This window comes from Sprattus sprattus (genome assembly GCF_963457725.1).
Source record: "Sprattus sprattus genome assembly, chromosome: 7".
NCBI lineage: Eukaryota > Metazoa > Chordata > Actinopteri > Clupeiformes > Clupeidae > Sprattus > Sprattus sprattus.
The window spans coordinates 8,062,848-8,084,944 of NC_137926.1; the positions used below are offsets into that span (position 1 = coordinate 8,062,848).

Consider the following 22,097-nt stretch of genomic DNA (forward strand, 5'->3'; position numbering starts at 1 on the left):
TGGAGATCCCATGTTGAGATACTCCACTCCAAAAAAAATGAAACGTACCAAGTCATTATTTTGATTTGTGCTTAGCAATGCCACGCTATAAGTGTGTGGTGCATTTCACAGGCACTGTGAAGACCAACGGCTTTGCACGACAGCCTGGCTGCTGGCTTCATCTGTCATCACACGGTAAACGGTCGGGTGGCCGGCACAAGAGTCAACAAACTGCACTGCGCCACGCTGTCCCTGACAGGGAGAAAAAGTCAAGAAAGGGTTGGAGGGCATGTTCATTCATTATGGGGGGAAAAATACTGAAGAAACTTGAGCGTTTTTTTTCTCCTCAGAAAAAGCAATAAACAAAAAACACAGAGACGTCTCAATTGCAGCTGTAAAGATTTATGGCGGGGCATTACCAGATCTGAGAGCCCCACGCTGGTGATTTATCGCTGATTTTACTATATGTTTACTGCCCACCAAAACACAGGGACAATGCGTGATTAGCCTGTGATGATGCTTTTATTGCCTGTTTGCTATCACCATCCACTCCTTTTAAATAACGTGTCAAAGAGACCGAGTGCATTTGTGAGTATTTATTGTTTTTGCAACTGTGCCCCAGTCTTTAAGAATGCTGTTCTTGACCACCACCCCCACCCCCCGCCACATAATAGTCATACACGGACTTCAGACGCCATGTCCATCAAACTGTCCACAGCTTCAAGACGTCCTCTGTTATGTATACTTTATAGAACATAAAGCACAGCAAATATGATTCCTATTCCACTTGGCTGTGAAAATGTCACATTACTGGTGGTGCGAGAGGCATGGGTATTTTCTAATGTCTGCTTTAAGGAACATCAACGTTTTGGCTCAGCTGGTAAAAAAAAAGCTTATCCTCCCAATGCTGAAGAGTATTGAGTGGTGAGTACTTTGAAGGGGGAGAGATTTACCGAGGACCGTGCTCTTCAGCTCTGCCAGGAAACACGCACAGAGAGCTCTCCCCGCTCTCTGTCTCACAAGTTTTCTGAATCACCGGAGGAGCCCAAAGCACTGGTCAGTGCCAGCAGTGACTGCTCACGGCATCTTCAGGGAGCGCTCCAACAGTTGAAAGCATGTGACTAAACTCTTCCTCAAAGGAAGTCGTCACACATGTAAATCAGTCATTCTACAACATATTTCAACTCTGAACTGTGCTCGTTGTGTTTCATCGCAAAGATGGCTGTAATCGCGTAGAGCCAACATGAGGCAGCGCAAACACGCCGCGCCTTTCCACCTCCAGTGCCAATAAGGAGGGAAATGAAAATACAATGAGGTGCTGAGTTTGAAATGTAGCGTGGAGGTCTTAAATTAGGTTTGAACGGGACTGATGTCCTTGGAGGGTGTGTGTCCGTCCGTGTGTGTGAATGTGTGTGTCTGTGTGTGAGTTATGGCACATACTGTAAGCTCGGTACCACCCATCTTCCATAGAGCTATGTTCTCAGGCAAACATTGAACAAATGGAACAATGTGATTAAAAAAAATTGCAATTAAATTATTATTACGGAATTAAATTAAAGTTGGTAAAACTACAGCTTTTCATTGTTGTTTTTCAATTTCTATAGTCATCATGATTATCAGGTGAGTTTGAAAACAAAACAAAAGCTGATTCAGTGATATAATTCTAGCAAAGTTCGCTCTGAAGTTTAATGACAGCAGGGTGATAATATAATAAGTTTAAGTTATTTCACATCTCTGGTGCATATTTACCTTAACACAACAAAGTCTATTTAACAATGCTGGAACACTAAACTTATCCAGAACTATAAATAAATTGAGAAAAATACACCCTTAAAACATTACACAATTGTGTATCCAGCCAGCTATGGAAACATTTTACATACTTGGCCCTTACAAACTATTTGTTGAAAAACTGCATGAAATATTTTGTATGACTTGTTCTTCCTTTTTACAGTGTTGACATCTGAGCAGACACAAAATATATGACTTTGGTAAATGGAACTCTTGTTAACGGTCTGTGTCGGATCAAATATTATGTGCAACATCGAGTTCATTTTCTGTTTCCATTTAGAATGGATATGCCATCTGTTCTCATCCTCTAACCAAAGTCTGCAGCGTGCCATTACTCTGCCACGGACAGGGATGTATTCGATAAGCCTTTTTTTGTGTATGAGCTGGCAGTTTATTGCTTCCAGATTGTGGAAAAATCAGTAATGAGGACCATTAAATAAAAGTTCATAAATGCTAAAATTACGTCTGTAATGCGCTGAAAACCCAACACATCAAAATGAATATGCTCAAACGTAACTTAATTTTGCCAATGTCTACATATAATTTGAGAAAAGCCCTCATGACATCATCTTGCCCTTTTAATCATCTCGTTGCCAGATTGTTTCCTTTACCTCGGGACTTATTTTTTAAATCTCCCCTAACTGTCCCTGCTCTGACTTGTTATGAGTTTTGGCCATTACACCGCAGTGTTTTCATTTGTTTTCCTCCGCAGCCCAAATTGAAAACACTGCTTGATGCGCTGCCCTCCTCAGATCCCTGCGCTTACCTTTGGTGCAAAGACCTTCCCCTCTGGCCTTTGTCCAGGTCTGCCTTGGCCATGGGAGCAAGCAAGCGGTGGGTAATGTCTTTCACCTGTAGCAACAGCTGCTTCTGTCCACCCTGCTCTTCAAAGGCCACATGAAGGGAAGGCCGACGGCTCGCAAAAAAAGCGGTGGATGAAGAGAAGGAGGAGGATGTCCACACAGGCCAATGGAGCACACCTGCATCAGCGCTCCATTTAACGTCAAAGGAAGGATCATGAGAGAATATGCATGATTTGTGGCCAAGGGCGTCTGCTCCAGGTCAAGGATAACTGGTTCTAATCCTTTAAACTCTTCCCTGAGCGCTAATACATTTCTGCGGAGCAGCAGTGAGCATCTCGGAGCATAATTGGGGTGTCATCCTTGGGTCACCCACTCATTCTTTGTGTTTCTGGCATCGAGCCCACAGTGCTGTGTCCATTTTAGGTGTGAGACGAGCGTGTTTCTGTTTGAAAAGTGGTTGTTAACATTTTTATCGTAGCGTTCGAATACAACAATATGAAATCACAGAGCTGCAGAAGTGTCTTTTTTTTTGCCCCATTAAATTTAGTGACATTTAAATGAACCACGAACTGGTGAGATTGCAGCATTGCAATCCATCATGTAGTACGTTTCCTTTCGCAAACATCTGATGTTTTGTGTGGTAAGGCCGATCATTCAGCATCAGAGGGAGGAAAAACAAAGCACCGGGCTCTTGTTTTTCCAAATGTCAAGTCTGTTTAGTCAAGACCAGAATGCGTTATCTTTGTAGAGTTACTTGAAAGAATTCTTCGGCGTGGATCAAAAGGCGACCTGTTCCTTTTTAAAGGGACAGAACAAATATTTTTATTTTGTGCCGCCACTGGCCATAAATAATTAATGAGGTTTTGACTCACACATGTGACTCATCCTGTCCGTTTCATATGATAAGAACCTGGATGCAAAGGGCCCCCAGCCTCTAAAGCTGCACTCTGCATAGGAACGGTTGTTTTCAGAGGAACAGAGACACTCTGCTCTCCTCCTCCCTCTCTCTATCCCAGCATGGGAAAACATATCAGCACACTCCATACGTCCGAACTCTGTGCCCTTTATGTCTCCTATGCTCTCTCCTCTAATCTCATAGTAAAAACAAACACAAGACTTGCCAGACAAGTTATAAGACTGGATACATGTGTACTGTATGTACTAAAATTTCAACAGCTGTCACACATTTTCCAAAAAAAAGGATTGTGTGTTGTTAAATAACTTTCAGTAAAAAAAAGAATCAAATAAGAGTCCATATGCACAATTTGTGCTGGCAGGACTAGCTTTAACATGAAGGGGACTTGTTGCACTTGCCAGTGACCAAATGGATGAAATTGTGTTATTCATGCTCTGGATCCCATCAGGAATAATCAGGGGTCCAACAGAACCAGTGTCATTTTTTTTCTGATTTATCTTCACGCCACCAGAGATCCCTCTGTCTCCATTCCTAGGGTGAGAAGCCATCACAGCCCTTCCCCCAGCGACTGTCTGGGACCCTCACCAGACACAGAGGATGACTGCGACCCGTCTCCCGGAACTCGGGAATGTGTTTCAGATTAAATCATAAGTGCACTGTTAGCTCGGGAGAGCGGCCGAGGGCCTGATCTATGGAGAAAAGACGTGTAGGACATGTAAGTCATTTACCACTGTTGACACGCTGCTGGCGTAGCGCGAAGGCCAAAACTGCAGGCCTAATGAGATGATAAGGGCCTTCCACTGCAAACATTCGAATGCCGGGGCCGGGTTTGAATGGCGAACGACCATGGACTGAAAGAAGAAATCCCTGAGAAAATAGCCCACATGGTCTTGGACGCCACATGCACCACACAGCTCCAGTCAAAACCATTTTATTTATCTATTCCTGTTTCGACCAGTCTCAGTTCCTCGCAGCGTTTTCTCAGCCTCAAACATGGCAAAGCACCAGGAGTCCGACTGGGTGCCCTGGCGATCGAGATTCATGTTTCCAACCTTGAGGACCAAGAACCAGGTTTTTTTTTCCGAGAGGCAAAACATTTTCAAAGAAATGTCAACATCTCTTCTCTCTCCACCGCACCTTTGCCCTGGGCCCTCTCCTTCTCTCGCCGAAAACCACAGTACCATTTCCTCAACAACAGAGGAGGATGCACCCACTTAACCTTGTGTGTCGCTGCCTACGCTTGATGTGGCAGCCCAGGACGAGTGCCCAACTGCTGACGAGGCTTTGCTTAGCCTGGTAGAACCAGCATGAGGTGGGAACCACTGGAGGGGTGAAACCGAGTCGGTGGATGGAAGAGTTCGTCTTCGTTTTTCAAAGCAGTCCTGGGTGGAAGATAGTTGGGGGTAGGCACTAGAGGAATGCGAGGTAGAGAGAACTACAGGCGTACTGGGTTACAATGAATATGAATGGGGGGAGAGGAAAAAAAACCTGAAACAGTCAACCGCCATGCTGGTTTGCTGTCATTATTGAGGCAACTCTTGCCAGATGAAATAAATAAGACACAAATATGTTCCTTGTGTTTCGCTCAAGTCTCTTCATTTCTCTCTGCGCCCGCATTGGAAGGCTCATTTCATGCTTGTTAAACCGTGCAAAACATCATTACCCCCGGCCATTCACATGGATTGATGAAGCTTTCGACCCGAATTAAAGGCACGCGTGTGGAAGTGTTTTACAGGAGGATGCACTTACATACCAGAGAACTTGGACATCCTTGAGCCAACCACATGAATAAAAGGCTTCCAGTAAAGATTTTGAGTAGGTGATGAATCAGCCAGTCCGTAAATAACAAGTCATGAGGACCATGCTCCTCTTTGCCAGCCATGTCCCCTGTGGTGATGGAGCTTCTCTAAGCATAACATTGGCTGCGGCCCATATCCGTATAATATGACGACTACAAAGAGCCAATTCCTGGATCAATAACTATATTACCACATAAAGACATTTTATTTGGTTTGAGTCAGACCCATTTGTCACTGGATCTGATAAAACTTCTGACTAAATCCATGGGTTATGGTTGACATCAAACAGTGGTTGTTCTGTCTGCCTAAGATGACAAATGAATGGTTCTTTGAATACATGAATTCATGTTTTACAAATCAGAAGTAGGGTTGTAGCCATTCTCCATACTGTTGGAGGAATGCCCTGAAGCAACGTTTGCACATGTAGGAAAGCACAATAGAGTACAGAAGCAAAGGCTGACCAGGCACAACTATGACAGACACACAAACAATGTATGCAAAACTGATGGCCATGTAATGTATAAATGTTAAACAACTCTTAAGTTTTAGCAATATTCTTTTCAAAACCAAAGGCTGCTGCAAATAACAAGACATCAAATACTGGATAATTTTGCATTCACCTCTGTGGTTGCAAGATCATACATTTCTGGAGAGACTGTCTATATAAAAGAGCATAAGTGTGGTTTACAAACACCAACATGTATCATATGGCTATACTGACAGTTGAATAAGCCTTTTTGTTAATTTCAGGGGAAAAATTGAAGTGTGAAAGTGATATACTGCACTCTTTTGTGTTGTGGTCTTATTATCACAGGACTGTTACCTCTGAACAAATGTCATTGTGGGTTTTCAAATGAACTGCAGATCGGATTGAGCCTTTGTTCATTTTAAACAGCAAGCGTTATTTTGTTTTGAGATTCTCTATTCACTTTGTCCATTCTAGTTTGTCTATTTCTGTTTCAGAGCAAAAAAGTACAACCTCTTTGGAAAACTTTAGTTACAAACCATAAGCAAAATCTAGCAAAATCTTAAGCACATTTATTTCTAGTGATTTGAAGTAATTAGCCTTTGACAATTTGTTGGCTGTACAGCACTCACTGTACTAACAGTACAGAGGTAAAATTAGCCAGACATGACCTCTCAAGACTAAAATGAAGAAGTGTGGAGAAGAAGTTTGTGAAATGCCTCTCTCCCAGCAGTCAGTCAGAGGCACTCTGTTGGACATCTAGGGACCTTTTCCTCAGCAACGTCTATAGATCAAAACTGAAAAATGTCCACACAGAACACCTCTCTCTCTCCTAATGTACCGACTTGCACTCCAGCGAGACAGAATAAGGCCACAGACTCTCTCTCCCTTTCCGCTTAACCCCCCCACTCACCGCTGAAAACTCTCATTGCAATTACCAGAGAAGAATCCCTTAGTGAAGCCTGCGCCCACTAAGGAAGAGCAAGTTGGTCTGGGGCCAAGCAAAATGTCTGAAACTGCAATCACATTACGTCCTTAGTCCCTGTCCTGCAAACATGCACACAGACAGCGGACATGTGCTGAGCACTACTGTAAATAAACTCTCTGCTCAGATGTTTATGGAGCAATGGAACTTCCATGCTGCAGCCTTGCATGCGGCCCATATGATGTCCAACATGACCTCACTTCCTCCGAAGCTTCGTGAAGTCACTCGTGCGCCGCATTGTCTGATCCCCCTCTCTCCGTCGACTCGCTTCGGCTCGCGCACTCTTTCTCCTCCGTGGAGGTACTCGTGATGTCTGTCCACTGAAGCTAAGGTGACTTTATTAATCAGGATTATTTCGGGCAGCTCATCCACCACTCGGATGAGCCAAGAAAGAAAACTGCAGCTGTTCAAACAGCTTTTGATTTCACTGGATGCGGCTCAACACATGAGTCACTTCTGCTCCCAATGTCCAGATAATTCTCATGCATCACAGGTCAGAGTATAACACTCTGTGTTCCGCACCTCTGTAAGGGAGCCAGTTCTATACACATCAACAGAATATCACCATATAGTTCCTTATATGAAAGATTCAGTGGACTGGTCTATTTGTTTGTCCTTAATTAATGGAATGTTACAAAAAACTGTACACACAGAGTATGATTTGCAGGATAAATCAGATGAATTTATGCTACTAATGAATTATAAATAATGTATTATTTTGTATCGAAACCTCTGGGAAACTGCCGAGGCAACTGAACAAAAACATTCCAAAGTATTCCCCAGAAACATTTACGCAGACAGGTCATGCCTCTGGGATCAGCCCAAAGTATTCCCCAGAAACATCTACGCAGACAGGTCATGCCTCTGGGATCAGCCCAAAGTGTGCCCCAGAAACATCTACACACACAGGGCATGCTGGTCTAGTCACTCAGCTCTTACACACAAAAACCCAATCAAACCTGTCAAAGCGTGGAAGGCGGCCTTTACTTATGCAGTGGCCTCCGCAAATGACAAACTGGTACAGGCACTGCAGAAATGTTCCCATGCTGGGGGGAGGGCAACGGACTTGTCAAACACTCTCACTGCTCCCCAGGAAGGCCTTCTAGCCCCCCAACCCCACCCCACCCCACCCTTTAGCCCCCTGCCTTCTGTAAACAGCCTCAGCATGTGCCCTAGGCTCTAGAGTTGCACCTCTCACCTGCGTTTTATTACTGCTGTGCCAAAAATTATAAGGGAAGAGGAGGGCTGGCAGCAGACTGAAAGGGGGGGTGGGGGGGGGGTGGGGGCGAGCAGGGGCAGGGGAGGCTGGTGTCGGACGCAGTTGAGGCCCCTCGCCGCAGCCCGGCCGTGCCCCACACTAGCCCTGAAACTCTCACACACCGCAGAATCAACCGGCGCTTTGTGCTGTCGTCGGCTGATGGCTGTTTGAAATTGAAATTGAAACAGCCAGCCGTAAATGTGGCCGTTGTGAGGAGAGGGTTTCTGGACAGGGCGAAGACTGATAGGCTGGCTGGGTGGTGAAGTGGCAGGGCTGGTGTTGGCTGCCCTCGTTTGTCATGCGTGGCTTTGATATTTATGGGTTTCAGTGGCATGAACATTGATGGATATGAAGTTGAGTTGATGTAATGGCACTCCAGTACACTGATGAAGGAATGTGGCATTAAAATGGAAACCTTACAAATGGCCTGGAGAAGTTAACAATTCTGATTTATATTTTGCCTTTAACACGTGACGTGCCCTACCTTTTCTTCACATTAACATTCACATTTAGTTGAACTCTTTCCACTGTACCGTTCAAATGGATTTTTCTTTATCAACACAGCATTTAGATGTTAAAAAACAAATCAACTCCATGTTAAGTTTCAGGAAAACTGTGCAAGTTTATAATTTGGCATTTACGCCCTCTTGTAATTTTTAACAAAATAATGAAAGAGTTTGAAGACTTCTGGCTAGAATAATCAGTTGTGCCACTTGTCTAAAAAACTAGCAGAATTATAAATATTCTTAATTATGAGTATTCTTCTAAAGCCGTTTATGTCAGTGTTGACAAACTGAAGTCACATGTGCATCAAGTCAGTGCTGAATTATGCTTGGTGATTTGCCTTTTGCCAAATGGCTGTACTAGATACAAAGACAACAAAGAAAATGAGCGAATGCAATGATTTTTCACAGATGTTTGAGCCTATCCACGTTGGTTTAAGGTCTGTGACTGTGACACTGCCCATTTAAATCACTATACCTTAGATCTCGGCGTCTGAAGTCAGGAAAAGCGGAGGCCTCCTCCCCGGATTCTAGCCCTCTCATGTCCAGCGCACCCATCAGTGCATGAGAAAACAGTGATCCACATGCCTAGTCTTTCTCTGCCTCGCCAGAAGTTCTGGTCAAAAACTGAAATCCTGGGGAAAGATGTGCCAGTAATGGGAAACCTCATAAAACTGTGTGAGACCTCTTTGAAGATGAGAAACAGATGAGTCAATAGTCTCTTTCAATTAAGGATTGCATTGAAAACATGTAAACCACACCACGACTCTCCCAACAGGACCATTTTAGAGCAGGCAGGGTGCACTTGAGCTAAGAACAATAAAGCAAAACATTGCACAATAACCCAATAATTATGATCTGAAAACAGAGGTTAAATAAAACACATAATCACTAAGATTATTTTCTTGAGATAAAACTCCTTAATAGGCTATTTATTTTCACTATAGCTTGGTACATGACATTGAGGCCAGCACATCTAGCTCTGTACAAAAGCAGCTTCTCACTCATTCACCACGTCCATTATCAAGTAGACAGAGATATATTATAGATACGCTTATCTAATTGATCCTGACGGAAATGTAGGGCGGTGAAGACTTAACTCCTCGTATATATGCCAGTTCTTTAGCTACACAGTCTTTTGAAAGCATGGATATCTGCACCACAAATGTCTGTCTTCATTATAGCCATCTGCCTTGGAGCACAAACTCGTCAGTTGCGGTCACGCGTTATTCACGTTCATCATAAGATGCCTGTCCTTACCTGGCATTCAGGCCAAGAGTTCATTGCCTCGTCGGATTGGGCTTCTATTGTGTTAAACGGCCCGAGAGCACACACGAAAGCAATAAATCCATCCGGAGGCGCGCGCCAGAGGCTGCATCCTTTCCCGCCCTGATTCAAAACACAGCTCTAGCCTGTGGGAAACGGTCGTAACAGAGACGCCGAACCTGCTTTGTGCATTAGTCCAACCAAAGACCATTAACTTTTAAACATTAATCATCTGTTGAGGTGATTCACGCCGTGAACATTTTCAAATGATTTCAAAAAGAAGTCGACAAACCAGTTGAAAGAAGAGATTAAACGTGTGTAGTGGACGTAATACCCTATTATCAGCCTTTTTGTACTGCCATGGCTAAAGCTACAATGTTCGACTGTCGCATTGCTCTGGTATAGGGCTGGTAGGTAGACTTTAAATAGTGTATGGTCTTAGAAATTAAGGAATACAAAAAAATTAGGGTTAAGAACTGACGTGTCAAGAGTGCTTTACCATATCAAATTCCCCGTTGCACTTGTGGAGGTTTAAATAGGTTTGGGTCCCACCATATAATTTTGTTTGTTCACTAAGGCCTCTGAGCTGCCCTCTGACCCCTCCCTCAAGAGATGGTAGGTTATGTGTGGAAAGAGGAGAATAATTAAAACTTAATCTGAAGGGAAGAAATATATCGCGATTATTCAAAAGGACACAGAGCATTTTGAGAATAAAATAACAAAAACTGAATGAGAAAGTATTGTATAAGTATATTTAAATGAAATAATAAATCTCAGTGAAACAATGACATTTCAAATAATTAAAACTGTTTTGGTTTAATGATGCTTTATAGCACTTAATGAAGAAAATAGATGCAACCCACATAAAATCTATAAAATCAGGACAGGAAACTGACTGATATCTATAGGCTAGGCCTTTAAAAATATGTTGCAATTTAGGGAGGCCAAAGCTAATTTCTTTCTTTACACAATAAAGACAGGCTAAAGGGAACACAGTAATGATATATATTCTCGATTTTAAGTAAACAGTCAGTTGACATTCTGATGACTTGGCTATGGAAACATGGATACTTGATTTCTATATTCTGTTGTTTATTCCTGTGTAGTTATTGTGTATGTCAGCATGGGTAGGATTGTGGCCTATTTATAGTGGTGATGTTGGGTTTTGCTCTGTGTTTTACTGTTTCCTTTACCTGCCTAGGGACTGCAGATGGAAATTAGCTAGAAGCTAAATCTGGCAAAGCATCTTTACTCTTTTTTGAGATGACCGTATTTTGTACATGGTTCCTGATATAAATATATTTATTTAAAAAAAGAACATCTTTAACGTTGATAAGGTTTTCCACAAATGTATGCCTCTGGTGTTGTGCGTCCCTTGTGTTTTCCTCTGTCATTCTACTGATACACTGAGGTTTTGATGTGCTATCTTGATACTATGCAGCATTGGCAGGAAAAGTACTCAACTGGTCCAGCTTCTGTAAAGCAACATAAACAATGGTGACAGTTAAAGGGCTGAAGTCCTTGCTGTTTTTCAAAATGCTGTCAATTTCCCATGGAATGTAAATCTAGTTAAGGAGATGATGGGGTTATCAATGATGAATGTTGGTTTGTTTCCACTGTATCGTCCCAGAAGTCTACTGTGGTCTGGTATGCAAGTGTAGGATCTTTCGTTAAATCTGCAGGTCCACAGATAATGAATTATACGTTTTTTTTCTGGTAGTTCAGGAAGAGAAAAATACATAAAACTTAAAGCACAAGTTTTATACAAGCTTTATTTACAACTGGATTAACAACTGTACATTTCTGCAGCAGAGGAAGCACAATTTGTTTGTCAACAAGTTTCTTAATGGTGATATACAATGAAATCCACCAAATTCAAATCATGAGATCTTTTTCTTTTTTCTATGTTGTATCTAATAATCAGGTATTCCACCACTGTTCCAGACATACATTATTTACATATTGTATACAAGCAATATAAAACTTGGCAAATGGAAGGTTATTTGCTACTGAGAGTAAGGAATCTCCTGATTAATTAAAAAATACAGCCACCATTAAAACCTGTTGATAGATTACAACCTTAGTTAATTGTACAACAACCCGCTTTTTAATGTTTGACCTAGGTTTCCTGGACTGGGTAGCAGACAAGCAGGTTTGAAGATTTCCACTGTGGACGGTAATGAAAGGCCTAATGTGGATTTCAGAGCTAAAAGATGACCAGGAATCTCTGACCACTGATACAGATTCTGTGTCCATAAGACATGCAAACTCTTGCCACACCTGACAAAACAGTTTATTAAAAACAGAATACTTAAAAACTGAACATTTCTCCATAATTCACAACATCTCCGCCCGACACAAATCTTACACATTACACAGAGTCTGAAAATCTATCGCATAACATGAACAGAGTTCTGCTATAATCTGTTGGGAAAGAAAAAGTCAACAGAAAGTAGTGGTAGACTACAGTTTCACTGATGTGCCAAAGGTATGCTAGTACCAGGGGCCTCAGACTTTCCATCCACACTGAATATTTTGGGGTGTAAAAAAGCACTTGAGTCTTAAAAGAGTTTGAGAAAGACACCCTTGGGAGTCTACCTTCCTATTTTGTCTTTTGACATACGCAAGACCTGCAAGAGTGGACACTCTCAAACACGGAGACTGGGATACTGGAAAACATCCAGGCTCCTTTGTTTATACCGTCACTAAACAAAAAACTCAAAAAATCATAGAATAATACTTAACACTATTTGATTTACCAAATACAGCTGTGCGCTCCGCTAAAAAGTGTTTTATTTCATAAAAACGGCCTTCTGTATTTATTTTCTTCCTATATTTTCATATCCAATGATATGAATGCATCTGAGGTCAATACTGAGTGTGAAAATAAAACACAAACAAAAACGGGATAAATAAATAGAGCCTCTGCTTGTGAAGGCTTGGTTTTGTTCATAGACTCCAATTTGTCCTTAGATCTCACACTGCTATCTTCAGAGCAGTTTGTTCAAAGGGGTTTTGAGAAAGGGACACAAACAAAGCATAAAAAGTAACACCATTGAATAAGAGGCAGTTCAATTAAATTAAATTATACACGGGAGAAGAAAAAAAAAAAAAGTTCAATGGATTAGATAGGGTTCTGAATGGGAAAATACCAGAATCATGTAGTCTTCATTTGATATTAGCAAAAAAGGGTTTTGCTTGATCCTTAGGAGACAACGACACAACCAGTCTCGGACCCTTTCGTGCGCTTCTCTGAACAGTTTCATTAAGAAGTCCAGCCGACTACCCGAAATTAGTCAAAGTGGTCGTATAGGTAGTGTAAAAGGGCTAACATGAACCCATTCCATCCATCCACCCCCCCCCCCCCCCCCCCCTCCCCCGCTCAACTAGTCCTGCCACTTCTGGATCTGTCCAGACCTCTGTCAGGGGCCATCTTGGAAGTAGTGAAAACACATACTCCCTGATCTCCCAGCATGCATCATGCCTGCACCTCCCACTCCAGCCTGAGGAGTGACAGCCCCGAGCGAGGCGGGCCGTCCTTCTAGAGACGGTCAGGGCTGAGGAGAGGTGTGTTGTGGCGTTGGAGGGACTGTAACTTAGTTTGGGAGGGGAGGGGGGGGGATCGCCTGAGAGTCTGAGTTTAGGACTGAATGTCCTTCCCCACCACGACAGTCCACATAGCGGGGGGGGGGGGGGGGGTGGGGGGGGGGGGGGGGGATAGGGAGAGGCTGTGGGAGGGTTAGTGTTGATTGGGGTTATTTCTGCAGGCTCAACGCTAATTAAGTCATGCAAGCAGCACGGTCATGCACCCACTTCCACCAAAGCCCGCCATGCCGGTCATGCAATCACATCACTGTGGAGGGAAGGAGATCGAGAGAGACAGAGACAGAGACAGGGACAGGGACAGACAGGAAGAGAAAGAGTGAGAGGGGGGAAGACATACACAAGTCAAATCACAAAGCTTTTTCAAATTTGCCTAGAGACTGATTGATTTTTCTAATCATGCAATCAATCAATCAATCAATCAATCAATCACTCACTCAAGTGATCAGTGGTTAAATTATTTGCTCAAACAATCATTTGATCAGTCTTTGGCTTAATCATTTGGCCTACTGTCACCTGTGTTATTCCAGTGGTCGACTCTGTTGCTAGGCGACAGTGTCGGACTGAAGGCTTGGGTAATTAATGAGTGCAATGACATGGCAGGAGAGGGAATGAGTTCATTAGCAGGTCATGGCTGTTAGAGGGGTATGCATCAACAGTAGCCGCTTCCAGCCAAGGGGAAATAATGAAAGGGGTTTTGACTAAGATAATTAAAGCTGATAATTAAAAATAAGCATTAGTCATTACCAGGCCTATTACAAAATAAAGTTTATAGTGTGCCATGTCATAGTGACCTTGGAAACATCTCCCAGAACTTCCTGCCCCCCCTCCTCTAATCTTCTCCCCCCTGTTATTAATTAACTTATTGAAATGAGATCTGGCAGCACACAATCGGACGAATGGGTTTATAGAATCATGGTCATATGACTCAGTGGCCTCATGGAAAGTTCCAGAAGGGTTCTGTGCCTCCATTAAATCCCCACAACAGCGGGTTCATCGGCAGAGGGTAGTTTTGGGGGAGCTTTGGGTGGCTGGGATTGTAAATCTTCAAGTATGCGGTAGCAGCAGCTGATGTTAGCACAGCCGTAAGGCAGAGTGAGTTACGCAGTTGGTGGGTGGGAGCAACCAACAACTTCTAAAATGACACACAAGCCTGAAAATGCAGGATTAGGAATATAAACCCTCCCCCCCTGCTGCTCAGTTAGGAAAAAAAAGAAATGCATATCTGTCAGATTTGCATAAGGGGCCTATTGAAAAGTACAGAGCATGTAATATGTACGACGATAGACATAACATGTCCACAAGAGCCAGTCAGTGAAGACATCCTCTTCCTTCTCCTTCAAGAGCATTCCAAATTGTAACAAGTGGTTGAGTTCCTTCAGATCAAACACGTATCTTTATATGCATGTGTATCTACTGCATCTCCTGTAAAATTTTGGAATTCCACACGTCTTTACGCCAGTCAGTATCTTAACTCCAGTCACTATGAAAATCGTTTGTGTTGGCCATCTTGTCACCATGGCTACAAGAACCTGTATACACTCAAGAGTCCGCTGCATAGATATTGGTTCATTCCTCCTTGACTCCTTTTTGTTTGCTTTTCAAAACATTTTGCCCCAAAATGAAAGGGTTTACATACAAACAAACAACCAATATCGAAACACCAAGACAGGGTAGAATAGAATACTAACTAAAGTCAGACAAGACAGCCATCGTCCATTTGTCACAGTGCCCAACTCTAGTGGGATACACTGTTCAGACAACATCAATGGGGGCTAAAGGAGAAACAGTACAGGACAGATCACACACACACACACACACACACACACACACACAACTGTAACACTGAGGAGATAAGACACTCATTTCCCCTCTAGGTTTGACCTAAGGGATGTTAAGCAGAGATGCACTTTTCAAAAAAAAAAAAAAAAGTATTCATAAATAAACAGGGAGATCTGAAGTTGATATGTTGTGTACATTGCATATGCAAACAAACTGTCTATGCCTAACACGGTTTATAAATCTCACACACAGTGAACAGCCCTCCCTTCAAACATTACAAGAACACTTAAGTAACTTTGCATCAGTTATTACATCAATTTATAAAAGTTTGCCGTATAACAGTCTCTCTTTTGACTCATTTCCCCCCATGTGCTACCACAATGGGTAACAGAGGAACACTTTCAGCACTTTCAATATCAGTAACTACTTGTCCCTATAAATACTGCAACACGTCTCCCTTGCAGGGACACTTTTAAATAAAACACCACAGAGCTTGACATTCAAGAACAGAGAGATTTCTTTTTTGTTTGTTTGTAAGGGAGCTAAAAGCACAGCAGGTTGCCTCATGCTCTGCATTTTTACAAAGAACACTATGTCTTAAGAACCAAAAAAAACAAAAACAAAGATCAATCAGTAAAAACAGACGGATGGCATCTCTAACTTACATCCCGAGTGATGGGGAGATTACAAACAAAATGGGTGGGAAGCACCAGCAGACGTCAAGAGGACCAGTTACACTGGGGGGACGTGGGTGTGGTGGTGGTGGGGGTGGTGGGGGGTAACCCTGTAACAGTTAGCTAGCGCTGTAGCATGGGGTGGGCCTATGACTGAGGAGACCTGGCAGTTACCTCAGGGGTGAGAGGGGGCGCGGAGGGTGAGGAGACCTGGGGTTCACCTCAGGGGTGAGACGGGGAAAGTAGGGTGAGGAGGGGGTAGGGGTGGGGTGGTTTGTTGTTGGGAAGCAGAGGTGTCGGCCACTGGGTCTACCTGGCTGAGGTGGGCTGCACGTGGCCAGGGTAGGTGCGGCGCGTGTTGGTGGCTTGCCGCTGACGGGCCAGGAACGACTGACCCGAGCCTGTGCTGGCCAGCCGGTCCTCTGCCGCCTTCTTTTGGAGGGCCATACCCTGCGCACACACACACACACACACACACACACACACACACACACACACACACACACACACACACACACACACACACACACACACACACACACACACACACACACACACACACACACACACACACACACACACACACACACACACACACACACAGACAGAGAGAGAGAGTGTGAGAAAAGGGGAAAAAAACATGCATAATTGATAGCGGAATGTTTTTTTCTATTTTTCTTTATTACACCAATCTCCGCATAAAGGATCACATATCAATATCAATATAGGCGAGGATCTTTATGTGGCAGGCCACTGCTGCGTCTTAGAACTTAGGAGCAATACATTTCCCCCGAATGGTCACCTCTCCTCAAACTAAGGGTGGCGAGCGCCATCTAGTGGCAAAACCCCATACATTCAGTTATGACAAAATTCCACGTGCCTTTAAATGACTTCAGTGTGTACATCATGAACTGCACAGAAATAGTCGGCATTGGATCACCAACATCATCTGAGGCTCTTCCTCAGCTCTAGTAAAATATCATCACTGGCATAATGACCCACTCTCCTGGCTGACATGTGTGAACACTCACCATGTTGTACCATGCAGACACAATCAGCTTCTCCTCCTGGTCCCGCTGTGTTTTCGTCTTATCGTATTCTTTCTGTAAAGCAGAGAGTCACAGGGTTCATTTAGCATTGACGTGGCCACGTCCTGTATGCCGTCAAACTGCCCCTGCCCCTTGTCATTCTCCAATACACTGACTCATTGCTATTTTCATTGCCCTCCTCTTGTTCCTTGCCTTCACCTTACCCTCTGAGCTAGCCACTACAAGTTCAATATTAGCCTAATTGCTGTGCGGTATGGGGTCTGGTAGTGATAGTGGCCTTTTTGTAACTCTCCTCTCTCTGTGACGCTCCGTCCGAGCGTCTGGCGCCCAACAACCTATTTCTTCTTTTCTAAGGCCACTTCTTCGCTACAAGAGTGAAGCAGGGCATGTAGAGCTCACCTCCAGGGAATGAAGCATCCTCTCTCGCTCCTGCAGCTGGTTCTTCAGGGCCTGCACCTCGGGAGCCGAACCTTGGTTCTGTTTGGGGTCCAGAGTCCGGATAACCTGCCAGTTCAATCAAACAGTTAATCAATGAATCAATCAAAAGAGTCAATGGGAAGTGTTCATCGTTAATTTCAGAGGGTTTAGGTGAAAGTCCAGAGATACTGTAAGAGTTGAGAACTGACGGGCAAGCTGAGAGACTTGCATTGGTTTTCGCACTACCCATTCATACTTATTCAATGAGAATAACATTTGCTGAGGTAGAGGAGATATTTACACTCTTGGCCTTCTCCAGATATTTCTTATATCTCTCCTCCATCTGTTTCATGTCCTCGTCTTTCTTCTTCAAGGCCTCTTCTAGCTCTTCCACCTTTTGAGCTGTAAAAGCACACAGCAGGCATGACACAGGTTAGGAAGTGGTGGCGAGCGATCGTTTATAAACAAAACACAAAAGATATTTGTTTTTATCTTACTGGTCTGGCTGCTCTTGGATTCCATATCCTCGATGTGGGCATTCTTCTTCTGAAGTTCACTGCTCACCTCTTTCAGTTTAATCCTGATGATGGCAAAGTAAGACACCAATTTTTAAAGTAGTTAAAAGTAGGGTGGGTACAGGTAGCCAAGATGCTACGCTTTTAAAGGACAACACACACGTTTGAAAGCACCAATATATGCTTTAAAAGGAAAATATACACTTTTAGAAGGACAATATACACCTTTAAAAGACCAATATACACTTTTAAAAGGACAATATACACCTTTAAAAGATAATATACACTTTTAAAAGGACCAAAATAAAACCACTTACAATTGCTCATCATGTTTCTTCTTCAGCATGATCGCCTGTAAGAGGATGGAGAGACATGCGTTAGCTCAGACAGAGGCCACACATTGGGGGACACAGAAACGCACTCAAGATGCATGTATGCCCTCTGCTGGGATGCTATACAGTAAAGATGGGCAAATCCCACTTAAACCATGAGCTTACATAAATGACCAACCTAACTGTGTAATTGAAGTCTTCATATTAAACCAAATCATGGAGCTCAACTTAGTAATTGCATTTATATAAAACCCTTGAGACTTCATATGGAAAGTCTTTCAGATTTAATAGGAAGTGCTTTGGGTAAGTGACCAGCAGAGGGCACTGAGAGACGAATTTGTATTCAGTGAGGGCAATTTTTGATCAAAAGCAAGACGCTTTTCTGATTTGCAGAGACAAAAATAGTTTTTTCTGGGGGTGATGATGACTTGATCAAGCCAGAGGAACTTTTCTGAGAACATCCGGTGAATAATGCAACGTTTCATTCGGAGTAACTTCTCTCCCAGAGAAAACGGCGGTAACGGAAAAAAGTAACCAGGCCAGTGAGGGGTTTAGGTAATTATAAGAAATAACCTGTTGATTCAATTGTCAGTATGATTGTCAATCACTCTTAATCAACGTAGCTGAAGCCATGCACTGGCAATCACATATCCAGGCAAACTCCAGATATACTTTAAACTTCATTCAGTTAAGAGGAATTAGGAAGGGTGGCACAACATCCGTGAGGAAAAAAAAAAAAAAATTACTTGAAGACACATTTCACCACTTTTTACTGAAAAGCTCCCAGCCCTAGTCAGACACCAGAGATGCAACTCTGACGGACAACAGGACCACACACACACACACACACACACACACACACACACACACACACACACACACACACACACACACACACACACAGCTCCCAGCCCTAGTCAGACACTAGAGATGCACCTCTGACAGACAACATGACCCCGGAGCCCATGCCCATCACATCATAGCTCCCCACTGCTTCACTCCGCACCCCTACATCCGTTCGACCCGTAAGCTCAGACACGCACGCACACACACACACACAGAGAAGATGCAGCAACAACCGCACAAAGATCCGCACACCATACTTACAATGCCCTGAGGATGCGCGCGATGGAGAGAGAGAGAGAGAGAGAGGAAAAAAGGAGAAAGAAATAAAGTAGCATGTATTGAAAGGCGGTCCATCACCCGGCTACGCAAAAAAACGAGCTGTATGGTATGCGTGATCGAATGCGTAAACAGAAGGACAGAGTCATGCCAGTCATGTGGTGTGAGGCCATTAGGGTGTCAGTGTAAAGCATGTACATGAATGAGCAGAAACACACATGCACGGAGGTCCTGGACCTTCACCTCCATACAGGGTGACTTTCCAATTCCACGCTAAAACATGTATGACGTTACAGATGGACATAGACTACACACACACACACAGACACACAGACACACAGACACACACACACACACACACACACACACACACACACACAAAAACAGAACAGACATGTGAGTGTGTTAGTAAGGTCACATGCACACAGCAACACAATGACTGGACACGGATGACGCAGTTAAGAGTTATCAGTCTTCCCTTACAGAGAGCAGGCCGGAGCCAGAGCTAGGCTTTCTCAGGACGCCTGATAAGCTTCACACGGCACCTTTAACAATGAACAGTCACATCCCACCAAAGCAACACACCTTTAAAACTCAACAGTCACATCCCACCAAATCAACACACTGCACCTTTAACACTCAACAGTCACATCCCACCAACGCAACAAAGACAGATGACCTCATCCATCTCCAACACACCGACATAAAGCATTTCTGTGATCATTCATTGCTCGCTCACCCCATGCTCTGTATTACATCAGTATACATTACATAGAGTATTATTATTGAGTAAATTAAGTAAATTAAATTGTGTGCAAACAGTAACTGTGTACGTCATTGATCAACTGAGACACTGCAAGACAAGTGAGAGACTGCGACTGATGTGTGGGTCGCTCACAAACCACACATTCCTAATGATTTAATTTAGTAAATGAGTTTGATTTGTTGTAAGCGTGTAGCGTGAGGCCTGTTGTAAGCGTGTAGTGTACTAAGTGTGAGGCCTTTTGTGTGCGTGTAGTGTACTTAGTGTGAGGCCTTTTGTGAGCAAATGGTGTACTCTGGGTGTGTGGTCTGTTGTGAGTGTGTGGTGTACTGTAGGTGTGAGTCTGCATGACTGCTGACAGCGTGCTGCTAAGCAGGGGTCACAGTGAGGACTCACATCGTCAGCTTTGATACCCTGCTCCGTCAGGTTCTTCTGGAGCTCCTCCACCTGGCTCGATCCCTCCAGCAGTCTCTGGTTAGCCAACCTGCAACCAGAGGGCAGCGTTCAGTAACCCACGGCAACAGACATCGCTCAGGAGATGCCAAGCATTTAAAGATAAATAAATAAATGTCATGTCATGTTTCCACACATTGCATTTTCTGCACGTTGTTCGAGCGTGTAGGTTTCACCGACAGGTCTACTTTTGCTAAAGAATCACATGTGTGTTCGTGCAATTGTTTTGTGTACCGTCCACACAGGAATTGTGTGAGTGTACGTGAGTGTGAGAGGTGTATCCATGTAAGGTGTGTGTGTGTGTGTGTGTGTGTGTGTGTGTACACATGCCTGTTTTCGGTCTCCAGCTCGTTCTTCCTGCTGTTGGCATCCTCCAGTAGACTCTGCAGAAGAGCGATCTTCTCGTTGTCCGAACCCTCTAGGTTGATCTTCAGCATCTTATTCTCATGCTGGAGTCTGATGAGTCTCTCCCTGAGCACACGCACACACGCGCACACACACACACACACACACACACACACACACACACACACACACACACACACACACACACACACACACACACACACAAGTTAGAAACTATCTTCATACCCTCAACTGGGCTCACAGAAAAGCCTTTTCAATTTACTCCAGGACTAAAGGACTAAAGACTGCGATTTGACAGACAATCGTTCAGACACATGTAATAAACTCCATCATGTCAAGACTGTGGGTGTGGAGCTCCTTATCTCCCCTCATCAGTGGTGTTTTATGGCTCTTATGAAAGGCGAGTGGGTGAGAGGAGTCCACATGGGCTTTTCTGAGAAGGATCACTGGTTGATAAGGGTTTGTTAATGGTTCTGTCCAAAGAGGTTTATAAAGCCCCATGTGTTTAATGCATGTCAGAGCCGGTCCAGCTTTAGGGCCCACAGTTTAAGTTGTTTGGAGTTTAAGAATGTGGTGTTTAATGTTTCCACAGCAGGTGTGTGTGTCTCTGTGTGTGTGTGTGTGTGTGTGTGTGTGTGTACACGCACAGGTCACGGTCATAACCAAAGGCAAATGAAAAGCAAGTGACGTTAGACAGCAACATCGGCATCTGGAGAGCAGCGCTCAAGTTACAAGGCACGCGCACACACACACACACACACACACACACACACACACACACACACACACACACGAGTACTGATCTGCTTCAATGCCTTCACAGAAAGCAACGGACAAAACAGTCGCTGAAAGAGGCAGAGGCGGCGAGGCCTGCAGGCTCGGGGTGAAAGAAAGGAAACGTCAAACAGAGGAAGAGCCCAAAGGAACAAGAGACAGCACAAGCCATGGAGCAGGAAAGAAAAAGCCTTAATTGGCGAATGGGAGCGGAGCGCCCTCCCTTTGAAGAGGTTTCATAACAAATCTAATCAGCCAGGAGCACTGGGGCTTTATGAAAGGTCTAATGAAAAAGCTCCTCTCGCGCATGCAGAGCGGCTAGACTTCAAACATCATTTACAGTGCGTGTTTACCGGGCGACTTCCTCCGGAGTTCTAAAACAATAATGCGGACCCCCCCCCCCCCCCCCCCGTGTTAAATCCGATTTAACGACGTAAATGCGTTAAGTGCAAGACTTAAAGTGATGATGTCCGCAGCGTTC

At 43.8% G+C, this 22,097-nt stretch overlaps 1 protein-coding gene across 2 annotated transcripts in view; it reads right to left on the bottom strand.

Annotated features, from left to right (window-relative positions):
- Positions 1-13,492: 13,492 nt before the first annotated feature.
- Positions 13,493-22,097, bottom strand: part of hook3 (hook microtubule-tethering protein 3) — a 43,008-nt gene continuing 34,403 nt past the window's right edge. For both annotated transcript variants that reach the window (XM_080842658.1, XM_080842659.1), the window contains exons 15-22: positions 20,807-20,947; positions 20,420-20,507; positions 18,124-18,158; positions 17,789-17,871; positions 17,593-17,693; positions 17,274-17,378; positions 16,857-16,928; positions 13,493-16,275 (exon numbers count right to left, since the gene is read on the bottom strand). In XM_080842658.1, the coding sequence (XP_080698784.1) occupies positions 16,135-16,275; positions 16,857-16,928; positions 17,274-17,378; positions 17,593-17,693; positions 17,789-17,871; positions 18,124-18,158; positions 20,420-20,507; positions 20,807-20,947 (766 nt within the window). In that variant the 3' untranslated portion in view covers positions 13,493-16,134. The remainder of the gene's footprint in view (positions 16,276-16,856; positions 16,929-17,273; positions 17,379-17,592; positions 17,694-17,788; positions 17,872-18,123; positions 18,159-20,419; positions 20,508-20,806; positions 20,948-22,097) is intronic.